The 14,453-nt window shown below is 36.9% G+C and overlaps 1 protein-coding gene across 4 annotated transcripts in view; it reads right to left on the bottom strand.

The window, feature by feature from the left end:
- The window catches only part of LOC140168133 (titin-like), a 57,122-nt gene that overhangs the window by 14,770 nt on the left and 27,899 nt on the right, over positions 1–14,453 (bottom strand). For all 4 annotated transcript variants that reach the window (XM_072191444.1, XM_072191447.1, XM_072191446.1 and 1 more), the window contains 12 exons: positions 14,225–14,312; positions 12,740–12,918; positions 11,947–12,090; positions 10,517–10,604; positions 7,276–7,463; positions 6,662–6,805; positions 5,974–6,064; positions 5,271–5,461; positions 4,126–4,269; positions 2,486–2,576; positions 1,911–2,082; positions 964–1,258 (listed from right to left, as the gene is read on the bottom strand). In XM_072191444.1, coding sequence (XP_072047545.1) covers positions 964–1,258; positions 1,911–2,082; positions 2,486–2,576; positions 4,126–4,269; positions 5,271–5,461; positions 5,974–6,064; positions 6,662–6,805; positions 7,276–7,463; positions 10,517–10,604; positions 11,947–12,090; positions 12,740–12,918; positions 14,225–14,312 — 1,815 coding nt within the window. The remainder of the gene's footprint in view (positions 1–963; positions 1,259–1,910; positions 2,083–2,485; positions 2,577–4,125; positions 4,270–5,270; positions 5,462–5,973; positions 6,065–6,661; positions 6,806–7,275; positions 7,464–10,516; positions 10,605–11,946; positions 12,091–12,739; positions 12,919–14,224; positions 14,313–14,453) is intronic.

Here is a 14,453-nt window from a genome sequence, read left to right as displayed (position 1 = left end):
AAAATTCTTGCAAGTGAGAATTGGCACTTATGACAAAGTGAAAAGTGATCCAAACAGCCTGAAAAGATCCTGAAACAAAATAAGCTATGAACTAAATCATGCAAAACACTGCAAAATGTTTGGCGTATGAAATCGCTCACATGGATCCAAAGCAACATTGATCAATTTTGAAGGGCATTGAACATACAGATGGACAAGCACTTAACATGATACTAAGAATTACAAAATTAACATACTGGGGGGAGTGGGGCTTAATAAGGCTGAAATATTATTTGTATGTATGCCAAAAACCAAAAGCAGTTTCTTATTTCTGTTTTTATTTTTGTGTCAATAGTTTATGGCATCAAAGTTTTAAAAACACAAAATGATTGCCAAGAAACATGAAATTATCGCAGAGCTTCAATGCTGGCATAGAAGCATACACAAAACACATGCCTCAATGTATTGACATCACCGACACGCTGAGATTAAAATAATATTTGACCTTCAAATCCTTAACCTATAAAAAAGATTTGCCACATTTCATCAGTGGAAGATCACAACATACCTATAAATTTAGTACCAATTTCAAATGGAATGAATCACATACAGAGCTCCATTTGAATTTAAACCATGTTATACCATGTTACCTGAAAGATTGGCATGTAGAGTGAGTTTCATGAAAATGGAAACTTTAATAGTCTTCCACTAAAATACCCTCCCCTGTGGAAGGTATTGACTTAGCAATAAATCTTTTACAGGGTAGTGTGAATTTAAAACCAGTAGACCCCAATAGATAGCAACAAGATCCACATGATACATGTTCCACAATTCTTGACCTAAAAAAGGTTTGACCGACGATTTGCAGTGGACAATCATAAATGTGTCTTGACTCTTCATACACAGGGAGAAATATTAATATACCATACTATAATAACCCACAAATCAAAATAAATCTACAAATGCATCACACTTATTACTCACAGAGTGCATTTGTAGTAGCTTTACGAGGTACGGCTACATAATGTCCCTTCTCTATATCATAAATATGTTTCAGTTCTGGATGCTGTGGGGGTTCCACTCCAGTCTTGAACCCTCTATGTGTTGGTTTCAGTTGGATATGAGGGTCATCTCTTCTCAGCACTTCAAGCTGTGTCTCTGATTTGATCACACCGTTTCTGTTTCTGCCGATGACTCGGATAGTGCCAGAGTCGGAGGGTCTTGTCTTGGGGATTTCTAGGTAATGAAGGCCATCAAACCAGATCTTCATTCGACGACCCTGAGATATAGAGATGGATGCAATTTTGTCAATTAATTGTACAGGGACATGGGAAGGTTTGATCTTCCACCGCGTTACAATGATCTCATGATGCATGAAAGGGCAAGCCCTATACGACTAAGTATCCATCTGGCAACTCTGGGACAAGATGAAAGTAGTATTGTCAAAAATTGGCAAATATGATTCTTACGATAATAAACTAACTTTGTAAAAAATTATTATATACGCGAAATATTACGGTAGCATGCCTCTTGCATAGCAACTCTGAATTCAATCTTACTACATCTTACTTTTTCTCCATTAATTTTTTTTATAAATATGTTAAACCAGGCAATCAGAACTGACTGAGAGGTCTTTATCATTCACTGCATCTGCCCCACAATTCAAATGCAGTAATGGTGAGAGTGAATAATAATTAGTGTTGAAGTAAAAAAATACTTAGTGTTGAAGTTTAAAAATTAGTGCTGAAGTCAAAAATCAAAAAATTCTTCTAATTCAGATAATAATTCTTCCAATCCAGATAATAATTGTTTTTAGATTTGCCTCCACTGACAGTTGATACAGGGATCCTTGCACCAGAGGCAAAGACCTTATCTGCTGGTCCATGCTGCTCTACCTGCCTTGACCATTACAATACCCAAGGGATACTTACATTTGCCAGGATACCGTTGTCTTTGTACCAGAGCACCCTGGGGGTTGGGTTTCCAGACAGCCTTGTGGTGAACCTCGCTGATTCTCCTTCTACGACACACAGAGGTTCCGGGAATGTGATAAAATCTGGTTTGGACGGGGGTTCCTCAAAGATTTCAGATTCTTTTATCATTCTGAAAGTTAAAATTATGTAAAAAATAATAATTATACAAATAATGTGGTTTGCCCATATAAAAAAGCAAAATTGGTTTTTTTCATGCAACTAAAAAATTCCAAAAAAACAACAACAAAGAATCAATAGAAATCACTCATGGGTGCTGCACAAACTTATAGTGCCAACAGGTTTAACCCCCTGAGCACTACCTGCCGATCTAACATTGCCTCTGATTGGTCAATTACATGATATCTTCATTTTAATCACCAATCAGAATGGAACTTTGCAAATAATTCACTCCCAATTGTTTTTGCTTGGTGAATTATTCTAACAATGTTGCTGATTGGTCCAATTGATGACGAAAACTACTTTTTGACCAATCGGCAGGTAGCTCTCATGGGATTAAGACATAGACTACTCACAATCCTAATTGCTCTTCATATGCCAGGGTCTTCTCAATACCAGCTCTCATGTCCTCAGGTAGTTGACTGTCAGTAATCACTGCATCTCTCGCTGTAACATAAGAAATCAAATTGTATTAAATACATAATATAGCTGAATGAGATTTTGTAATTCCATTGATGGTTAGCAGCCGATGCATATACATAGTAAGAGCGTGGATCTTATACATGTATACAGCTGTTAGCCATTCTGTCACTACCACTGGGCTCTTCCATTTAAAATCCACACTACCCCTGTGGAAGATTTAGCTAAAGTCTTCCACAGAGGGAGTATGAGTTTTAAATAGAATAGTCAATTGGGTAACTTCCATTTGAAACACTCACTCCAGTTGTGGAAGATATAGGTAAAGCCATAATACAGGGGGAGTATGATTTTCAAATTGATTCACCTTAACCAGTTACATTTAAAAATTATACTCCCCCTGTGGAAGATATTTCCAAAATATTCCACAGGGGGAGGTGGATTTCAACTGGAATATCCCATTCAGGTACTATCAGCTCCTTTCAGTGCATGTGTGACCAGAGTGGGTACAATTCCTTTATTATACCTAGTAGGAAATTTTCAATGGATGTGCTGAATATAGTTAAAAAGAATCTTAATCAAAAGATTATTTTTGTTTCATTCTATTTGCAGACGACACTGTTCTGTGAAAATTCCAAACTTGGTTGCATACAGATGATCATTTTCCCCTACCAGCATGTAGTATGTAGCTTCAAAACTAGGATCTGCAGAGAAGAAGTGTAGTGATTTATAGTGCGCTGCACACAGGCACAATGCCTAGACGTTGATCCACAAGCCTCAGCACACTTTACAGAGCTATAAGTGTGAGGTTAAAAGTTATCTAGATGCCAACATTCTGCTTTACTTAAATAGATAACTGCTGTTAATACAAAGATTAGCTTGGCATAAAAAATAATAAGATAAACAAGTACTGTAAAAGTGGAAATTTTCACGGTACATTAATTTTCACGCTTTTCACATACAACACAGCTACTGCGAAAATAAAAACACACAAATAATCTTTTAATATGTAGGTTAAAGGCAAAAGTTTTCTGCTTTATAAATATCAAATTCTGCTTTTTTCTGCTTTGTAAATTTTGCAATTTTCAAAATTTTTACTTTGTTCGCAAAAAGTTTAATTTTACAATTTTGGCCTGATGTATTCCATATTTTTGGTAAAACATTCTTTATTATGTTACATGTTGAAGCCGATTTTAATATTTATATCATTTTATTGATAATATTGTTCATTATTTTCATTTTTGTGGGGTTTTGATGGTTTTTTTATTCTCTTTTTATGAAAATTGCATTTTCTGCTTTTTATCCTAAATTCTGCTTTATTCGCGGAAAATCTGCAACGCGGAAAACTTCAGGCTTTAGTATAGATCTATACAAGAAAACTCAAAATTAAAAACTAGCAATGTAGTTCAAAATTGGCAAAGTGTGAAAAATTACATGTACGAAAATCACCACTTTTACAGCAGCCTTGATTATCGTCTGCATCATCAATTAAAAACAGTAAATCCGCCCACTGAATTTGTGACTGAATCCCACATTTTAGGCATGATAGAATCGTATCAATCTGTTTGTATGTACTTACGTTTGACCTGAAGACTTGCGACGCTCTCGGCAGCGCCCTCCTTATTTGTAGCTTTGCACGTGATAACACCTTCGTCTTCTGGCAGCGCTCCTTTCATGTCCAGTACACAAACGCCAAACTCAAAGCGAGCTTGGATACGAGAGCCTGCAGTAAAAAAAAATAGAGTGTTATTCAAGCTTGTGAACAACAGGTAGGTTGTATATAGATAATTATATAGAATTGCCTAAAGCTAAAATAGATTGGTCTTGGACATGGCAGGAGTTAATTTCATCTTTTCTAGACTGATAAATATCGTTCCCCAAAAAAGAACCACCAGCTAGGTGGCGCACAGGTCTATACATGTACAAGAGCTTTATAGATGGAACACCTGAATTACTTTCATATGGAAAAAAATCAGGTAAACTTTGTTGAGATGCCCGAGATATCTATGATGTAAAAAGCCACAATTTTTTCACATGGTTTCAAAAGGGTTGGAAACGCTGATAAATAAAATTCTATTTGAACAGCATAGATCTGGGCCAAAAAAGTGCATTTAATCGACAGATCTAATAGACCCATAGGGGGAAAAGCGTGGTGGGGGTCAGGTCTATAAAGGGTGCATGTACAGGTAGCCAATATAGCCCCTTCATCTGGCCAGACGCCACCAATGGCATCTATCTCTAGTTCCGAAAAACTCGGGGTCAATTTCAGATCACATTACTCCAGATATGTAAGAAGGAATCCACCCCAGACATCAATCAACAATTAAAGAGGATCAAGCCTACTAAAGATGTCTCTGAGCAGTATTTTTGTTTACTCCCAGTATTGTCTTAACAACCTCGGTACTGGTTAAGCCTATATTACCCCTCACCATCTGGTGGTTCTAGGTGATAAGTCCATATACAGTACCTCAGGTAAAATAATTGGCCCTATTTCCCATCTAACCACGAAATACACTAGGATCCACAACATGCACATCTATCAGGACACAGTTCTTTAACCCCAATACATTTGTACATTTATTGAATGACCTTTGAAACTTTGGGTACAAAAACTCATACTCTGCAACTTTTGCACTATGATTGCTTAATTGAGGTTATTGGACTATGCCATTGAGATGAGGTTAACGTGGTCCATAGTGGTATTTGTATAATATAAACTCTTACCAGTGAGTACAGGCTTGCCATCTTTGAGCCATACTACTTTCATAGAGCCGTCTCCTGCAGGATCTACCCTGCATGCAAAGTGAGCATTTTGTCCTTCATTCACTATCACTGGGTTGAGTTCAACTACAAACATTGGAGGCGCATGGATGTCCTCGTATGGCTCAGCATGGATGCCCGATGTTGGTTCAGCACTGCAATGAAAAATATGAGAAACATGAAATTGTTGATTGTGCTTATTGTGCATACATGCACTGACAGAAAAATCCCACTGCTTGTTCACAGTGCATTGGCTCAAGCCTATGACAGCCATTTTGGAGTGTGACTGACAAAACATATACTACAATTATCAAGAATCAAAACCAACTTAAAACTATTCGTGTTAAAAAATGTCTTGCAATTTTGATATATAAACTAATTTCTTCTACTTAATGGTATTGGTAAAGGTGATAAATTACAACATTTCTAGATTATGTCTTATTGATCATGCTAGGCTTTAAGAAGTATCAAAGACAGAAAATTCACACAATTCCCAGAACAATATTCAACTGGTAGGCCAATTCTCTGCATTCCATTCTAAATACCTGCCTTGCAGGTGAGCATGATATTACTGACCCTTTGCGAGGTTCTACCAGCAAAGTGCATATTGTGTGTGAGTATTTTGGTCGCAAGATGGCGGATCCATACCAAGATTCATGTCACTTACCCATACAAGCCCTGATCCATTTCTAGCGTTCTCTGTATACCAGCTTGCATACCATCGGGCAACTGACTATCACGCTGGATGAGATCTTTACCTGCGTTATAGAAGGAAAGAATGAACAGGTTAAAATTGACTATAGAGTAATATTAACAATGTAAATATTTGTCAATATAACAAATAATCAAGTGTGCACAACAGATGGAGAAAACTTGTATTCGACTGCGGGCGACTGATGATGATGATGATGTACACGTGTTGGTGTGCGCTGGTTTTCACCATGAACCGTGCACACACTAATATCACACTAATAAAACCTCGGTAACAGCTATATAGTCTATAGTCTGTCACATCTCAATGCCATATTGGATTTTGCACTGTCAGATTCAAATTGTGCATGCTACTGCTGCAGGGCGTATGCACATGTGTATTTTTTTTTAATTCAAAAATTTTAGAAATGAACATTTTCATGACCATATTTGGAATCAGCATAAAAAATGCATTAAAATGAGTACAAACAAGCCTAATATTGGTTCAGTGGTTGTTAAGATCGCTCATGATATTTTGAGAAAATATCTCAAAACTTAGGACTTTTTATGTTGAAGACTATGGCTAGCATGCAGAGCATTCGGAAGAGACACACTATAGGCCATCTCATAGTGTACATGTCCACAGTTTCAAACTCATGACTCACCCTTGCATACAAATTTGCCCTGTGTTTCATGTGTTCCTTCCTTGTTCTTGGCTCTGACTGAAATAGTGCCAGAATCCTCAGAGTATGGACTCTTCATATGCATGCTGGCAACACCAAACTCAAACTTCTGGATGTATTTAGATCCTGCAAGATGGATGAATTTGACATCAAATTAATTATTGATCATTAAAAGTTATGTACGTATTGTGAGAAGTTACAAATTACACAAAACATAAAATTTAGTTTCTGCAAAATTTATATGTCTCTATATTTTACACATTTTACATAGTATTCTGAGGATCAATATAACATCATGGAAAACTTGAAAACAGAAAAAACATGGTTCTCAGTTACTCGGTACAAATGACCAAAAAATGGTATAGTGATCAAAAGCCCCACCCAATAACTGTAGCTTGAGCATCCCCTGAGACTCAAAGGCCCTCAGATATGGATTGGGGTTTTAGTGTTAAGTTTAGAAATGGGGGTATTAGGGTCAGAATTAAGATGGAAGTGCTCCAAACATCCACTCATCTTTTGCAATGGGCAAATTTAGACTGGCTCCATAACAAATTATGTGTAAATAAGCAAACAAACAAGTAGACAAACAAACATACCTGCTACAAGTGGTTGGCCATTTCTGAACCATTCCACTTCCAAGCCAGAATCGCTCATTGGTTCTACCTTGCATGCAAAATGTGCATCATAGCCCTCATTGATAGTGACATCATTAAGGCCAATCGTAAACTTGGGTGCTGGATATGTATCTATTTTGTCTAAATCAGCAAGATGTGTGACTGGAAGGCTGCAAGAGGGGGAAAATAAGGTAATTAAATATATGAACACATACCCCCTTCCCCATGAACTACTCATGTAATTGTGTTACACGTTCTGCAAGTATGACCCCAAATTTCAAATATTGAGTGGAACCGAAAGTAATTCATCACCTCATAAATATATGCAACATATTTAATTCGATCACAGATTATAAATTTAAATTTTGTGGATGCAAATGCAGGTTACTTCAAAAGTATGATGAGAGCGTATTGCGATGTAGTACATAAATACGCTTTACAAATACTGGGTTGTATGACATGTTATGCATTTGAATAATTTGTGCCGGCGCTGGTCACCATATTTGGACATCGCATGATTGCACACTGGTGTGATTGGTCACTAGCGGTATTTCCTATATAGGCTATTCTTTTTTTAACAAGTTTAAGTTAAAATTGGACTTGGTTTTTAAATGTTAAAGGACTCTAAAAAGAAGCACTTTACTGATGCATTATATGAGGCCGAGTCAAGAGAGACTTTTTGTACATATGGCATTTTGCTTAACCGCAATGAGAGATTCTTTCCCTATTATATATATATACACTCCTTATGTGCTTGGTAAGAAATTTGCTGATGTTTCCTTGAGAAAGTAAATAATATAAGAAGTAGTAATAGTTTTAAATCAAGCTGTGTTAGCTCTTTGCCTACAATTGAGAATCATTTTGATCATTTCACAGAGTTGACTCAATCTATCATCATGAAATGTGCTAACAAAAGTTGCAGCCTTGATGTTCTTCCCAATCAGTTGGTGAAAAGCAATATTGATGTTGTGTTACCATGCATCACAAATATTGTCAATATCTCTCTCAAAGAGGGCACATTCCTTGAGGATCTTAAGCAGGTCATGGTTACCTCAATCTTAAAAAAGACCAATTTGTATTGGAACAACTTGAAAAATTACAGGCCTCTTTCAAGGTTTCATGGGCAAGGTAACTCTGCAAAGGCCGCAATAATCCAGGTCAACAAGCACATGCAGGTTAATGATCTTGATGAGGTGTATTAATCGGCATATAAGAACATGGCCCTTGATGAAAATAAAGCAGCCTTTTTAATAATGCTTGACCTCAGTGTTGTCTTTGATACCATTGACCATATCCTATTGCACTACTAGAACATGACATCAATGGCACCATTCTTATATGGTTCCATTCGTACACGTCTGATCGTCAGCTCCGGGTATCTGTTGGTAATGTTTTTCTGATTATTACAATCTTAAGGTGTGGTGCTCCACAAGGGTCAATCATTGGCCCCAGAGATTTCATATTGTACTCGCAAAATGTTGCCTCAATTATTCGACGTCATGGTTTACATTTTCATTATCATGCATTGATACATCGATGTTCAAATTTATTCATTTTTTAATCCAGATTCCAGGTGATGCAGATTGTGCGACCTTCAAGCTGACTAGGTGTGTTGAAGAGCTCTGTGAAAATATGCTCAACCTAAATGACTCAAAAACAGAGTTTTTTATTGCATCATCTACCTACAATATGAACAGTCTTTCTGACACAAGATTCAGATTGGCGAAGCTTAATCACTCCTTCATCCACAATCAAGAACTTTTGATACTGCAATTATCATGTCAGATCATTAGAACATCTGTGTGCAAGTCTATCAATTTTATCTTAAGGAACTTGTCAAAAATATGTGGATACATCACTACGGATGCATGCTGTGATGCCATGCGGGCACTCCTCTACTCCAAGCTGGATTACACAAATGTGCTTCTATCATGTTGTAGAGAAAAGGATACCACCAGGCTTCAACGTCTTCAGAACAGAGCTGCCCGTATCATTTTCCTGGTTCCTCATTGACACTAATCATCACCATCACCGCCGCGCCGGGCATTACCATTGCTGAACTCATTACACTGACTTCCAGTTCACAAATGTATCCAATTCAAAGTTCTTCATATTTACAAATTCTTAAACACTTGAGAACGTTCCTGCAATCTTATTGGTTCTTACCCAGCTTTACCCGTGTGATATGACACGATATCACACGGGTCAGCGCTGTCAAAGGCGCAACGCGATCGCGTACTCGCTATTGGACCAATCGGAGGCGCACAGCAACAACGAGACTGATCGATTTTAAGCCCTAGGTAATTCCTTGCAAAATGTAGATTTAATTTGATTAAAATTTGTATGATATTTTTATTTGAATTGATGTGTTTAAGAATGAGAATAAAGGTATTGTTTTTAGACGCTGTCGTGCATCTATCGTCTCATATAACACGGGCGACATCATTATTTTTGGCGTAAAACAACGAGGCGAAAATAATGATGTCGCCCGTGTTATATGAGACGATAGATGCACTCCAGGGGCTAAAAACAATACCTTTATTCTCTAAATATTGAACGGTCTATCACCAGTCAACCTTGAAGAATGCGTAAAAACACACAAACTAAGACTAAGCCGCCATACCATGCCAAGATCTCAGAAATATACAGGTGATGACTCTTTCAGTGTCTTCGGCTCACGCCTGTGGAATAAGCCCAATCGCCATTCTAACTTCTGCTTTTTGAGAGCAGTTTTGGGACACTTTGACCTCTGACATATCGGAAAAATTGACATAATTACTATTAATTTTCTTATTATTGTCATAATGTTGATCATTAAAAATACTAAATAATTAATTTATGAAATACTAATATTTTTTATATTTGTTTTAATTATTGTAAAACATTTTTAATTATATTTTGTACGTACAAAAACCCAATATTTCTGAATTTTCTGAAAGGTCAAAGGACAAAGTGTCCCAAAACTGCAAAAACTGTCCTACAATGCATTGCAAACTTCCAATGCCGATCTGGCTTATAACCTACCTCTTTCAATAAGATCTTCTCCACCTGTTTACATTTTCAAACTCCCTCTCAAGACATATTTGTATTAATCTGGTTTTTTGTGTGTAGTTTTATTGCTTGTAGCATAAGTCCATGTAGTGTAAGTTCTTATTTTGTAAAGCGCAATGAATGTGTTTGGTATTGCGCTATAGCAAGCACCATATATTATTATTATACTCACCCACGCCCCTCATCCATGTCTAGTGTTTTCTGTAATCCAGCTTGCATTTCCGGAGGGAGTAGACTTTGACGCATGACAGTTTCTTTTCCTTTAGAAATCACATAGTACACACATACAAGTATGAAAATGAGTTTCTTAACTTTCCATATACACAAAATGATTTTCAAAAGAGGTTATATTGATACAAATATGTGTGTGTAATGTGTGTATAAAATATAAGGAAACAATGTACACTTCCCCCTGTAACTGAGACATATTCCAAACTGACCAAAATTAAGCTCCCCAAAGAGCCCAATCTGGTTATGCATCTGTCATAAGGCTATTCCAGTTTCAATCCATACTCCCTTTAGAAAACATGACCTTGATATCCCACACAGGGGGGTGTCGATTTCAAATGGGGTTATCCATTCCGGTAACACCATTTGTAATTCACACCATGATGAAGATTAAGGTCATGTCTATCATTGTGGTTGTATGGATTTCAACTGGAAAAACCAAGAAAAATAATACAATAACACAAATAATACATAAATACATAAATTACATAAAACAATAATACATGAGTATAGATATTACATAATACATGGGTACAGAAATTTAAAAAATACTGGAACTTACGTTTCGTTCATCGGACATCATCAGGTGACTAGATTCCGGTTGATTGGAGAGACATGATTAGATATTGTCTTGGGATTATAAGTTTGATTTTTTATGTATTGCACAGCAAACAATATTTTGTCAGGTGATTAAGACTAGACCTAATAATACATAAGTTTTATTTTACAAATACTCCAGCAATAAGTTATTGCAAAACCCCTAGATACTAGAAATAAGAAGCAGAAATTAATGAATTAGCGCTCAAACATTAACACAGGAAGGACCACTCAGCACTTTTTTACCCTTCAAGAGTCATATATAACGAATTGAGACAAGTTTCTAAGTGAATGATCGCCACTTCACCGGAAACATGGAAAGTTATTTCACACAACTTACTTCCATTTCCATAGGGCTAGGATCTCACTGTGAAATTATAATTTTAACGAAAATGTGCAAATGTTAGGTATTGGTATATAACGTCATAAAAACCAAAATACATTGCTCGATCATCTTGGACTACCTTTTAAAACATTATTTGGAAGAATAAAAAATTAAATGACAATGAGCATGAATTTGAAAGTTGACATGTAAATGTCTGGAAGCTTAAGAGTTCACTAAATCATCAGCAATTGCCATGGCTAGTAATTTATGAACTTGGATAGCTGGCTAGCTAGCATGATCTAAGGTCAACATGAACTTCTTAAACATCCTGAACTTCTTAAATTTGCATTGCTGTTCTCATCAGATTATAGAATGAACTTGTATCATTATTCTACTACTATTAAAGTATGCAAGCTCATATGAGTCCACAATCAATATCAAATGTAACTCACCTATGCAGACAAAGTTACCCTGTGTTTCATCGACTCCACTGAGGTTCTTGGCTCTACACATAATGACACCAGAGTCTTCCGAGTATGGCCCTTTGATGTGCATGCTAGTAATGCCAAATTCAAACTTCATGATGAATTTGGAACCTGCATAAAAGTAAAGTGAACATTTCATATGTTTCCTCTCAAAATGTGTTTCATCAAATTCAAAATAAAAATTTGCTAATATGACAGGAAAAGAGTTGACGCTTGAGATTGGTGTTAGTCAAGTGATGGAAAGATAAGAGAACAAATTCCTGGATCTTTGACAAGATTGGTACAAGTATAACCACCAGAAACGGCATAATGGAGAGAAAGTTGAAGTACTTTGGCCATTTTGTCAGGAAACATGGAGGTGCAGAAAAACAAATTTTGCAAGGGGCTATAGAAGGCCGACGAAGAATGGGACCTCCGCTAACATCTTGGACTAATGACGAGAAGCTGGTTTCTAACCAAGGAATGCAAGGCACAATGCACTTGGCATCAGATCGACTGAGATGACGTACTCTTGTGAAGACCACAGCAGCACTACACAGCGCCACCTGACACAGAGAGAGAGAGAGAGCTTTTAGTCATTGGACTAGAGTCGCTGGACTTTGCCAAAAAAATTTATATACCCTTCTCCAACAAATAAAGAATTGGACAATCACATGAGAATCTTTGTCTAGCAAAATCTTAGGCTGGCTTCATTGTTTTCTCCCATACAAATTCTGTGTACAGTACATCGGGTATAAACAGACAAGATGTACAATCTTACCTGCTGTAATTGGTTCACCATTTCTGAGCCATTCAATCTCCAGCTTGGGATCACTGGCTGGTTCCACTCTGCAGGTAAAGTGAGCATCACTACCTTCTGCGATCTCTTCATTGTTGAGAGGATGTGTAAATTTAGGTGCTGTGAAGGTCTCAGGCACATCTGCGAAGTCTGTGGGACGCCTGTGCGATGAAATCAACATAATTATGTAGCAATTATTTTGAATAATAACAAAAAATGTAAAGAATATATTAAAACAAGAATTTTGCAGTTCTGGGTTGTACGATTCTTGGTGGTTGCAATCATTAAATTCACAGAATGTAGTAGGCTGATATTCCCATTCTCTCCAATTATTAAACCAAAGGTTACATTTTAAGTGTCTGTAGCTTACTCATACAACTGGCTTTAGAGAATAAAAGTATTGTTTTGAGACTAAGCTGTGTCTCTATTGCCTGATATTAAATTTTCATTGTCTAAACCAATATATTATTGAAAAATAACACTCTCTTTTGCAAATTTAAACATCAAAGTTCATTCTGCAAGTCATATACTTTGAAAACTTGTTTGATTTATTGATGTTAATGAGTTATTTATGTTATACAAAAGTGCTGTTTCAGCCCTCTTTACAACATTAACTCATGAACCACAGGACCTACAAAAGTATATCTGCTATATTTGAATTCTTCTACACACTCACTATGAAATGATCAATGCAATTTTTGCCAAAGCTCACTACCATTTGCAAGATGCTGTAAAATACCAAATCGCAACAGTTTAAAATAGTTGCTAGACTTAAGATGGTATTAGAGTTGTTCCGCAAATGATACACACAGTCATGCAGTTCAATACGAATTTAACTTGTGCTCTCTTGTCCCATATAACATGTGCAAGCTCCAATAAATTGAAAGGTGAATTGACAATTACTTTAGAAAAAAATTGAAAATGCAATCTAAATTCCTGCAGGGAAGCTGCCTGCCCCTCCCATGTAGAGCACTGTACCACCCCATTCACACTGCAACCATCACCATTTAGGAGGCTGGCAGAAATAATATTTTATATTTTAAGGCCTAATTGATCATTTTTGTCACAGTCACCTTGATCTCCCCCTCCCTTTGCAGCTCTTCCCTTTGGCAAATCATATCAATGCTACTGCCCCCACCCCTGACAGATCTCACTGCACACTGGTTTCTTCTTTATCAGATGGAAAGAATGGGCATGTCAGTTATACTCACCCATGCTCATCAATCTCCAGTGAACATTTGTCCCCCTTCATAAGAACTCCTCACCCCATTGTGTTACATCTACCAACAGGCCTCTTTGTTCATTTTTTAAAACATTTGTCACAGTCACCTTGATCTCCCACTCCCTTTGCAGCTCTTCTCTTTGGCAAGTCATACCAATGCTACTGCCCCCACCCCTGACAGATCTCACTGCACACTGGTTTCTTCTTTATCAAATGGAAAGACTGGTCATGCCAGTTATACTCACCCCCACCCCTCATCTTGATCTAGCGTTCTCTGTATACCAGCTTGCATTTCCTTACTCAGCTGACTTCGACGCACAATGGCTTCTTTACCTGTTAAAATATTGCATAAAAACTATGAAAATGGTTTCACATTTCTCCATATACACAAAATGATAGTTTCAGAAGAGGTTATACTGGTAGAAAAATGTATGCATTTAAATGACAAAAAACAATGTAGACTTGATTGAACAC

This window comes from Amphiura filiformis, chromosome 13, assembly GCF_039555335.1.
Source record: "Amphiura filiformis chromosome 13, Afil_fr2py, whole genome shotgun sequence".
Classification (NCBI taxonomy): domain Eukaryota; kingdom Metazoa; phylum Echinodermata; class Ophiuroidea; order Amphilepidida; family Amphiuridae; genus Amphiura; species Amphiura filiformis.
The sequence above is the reverse complement of the archived record's forward strand: the minus strand, read 5'-3'. Positions and strand labels throughout refer to the sequence as shown.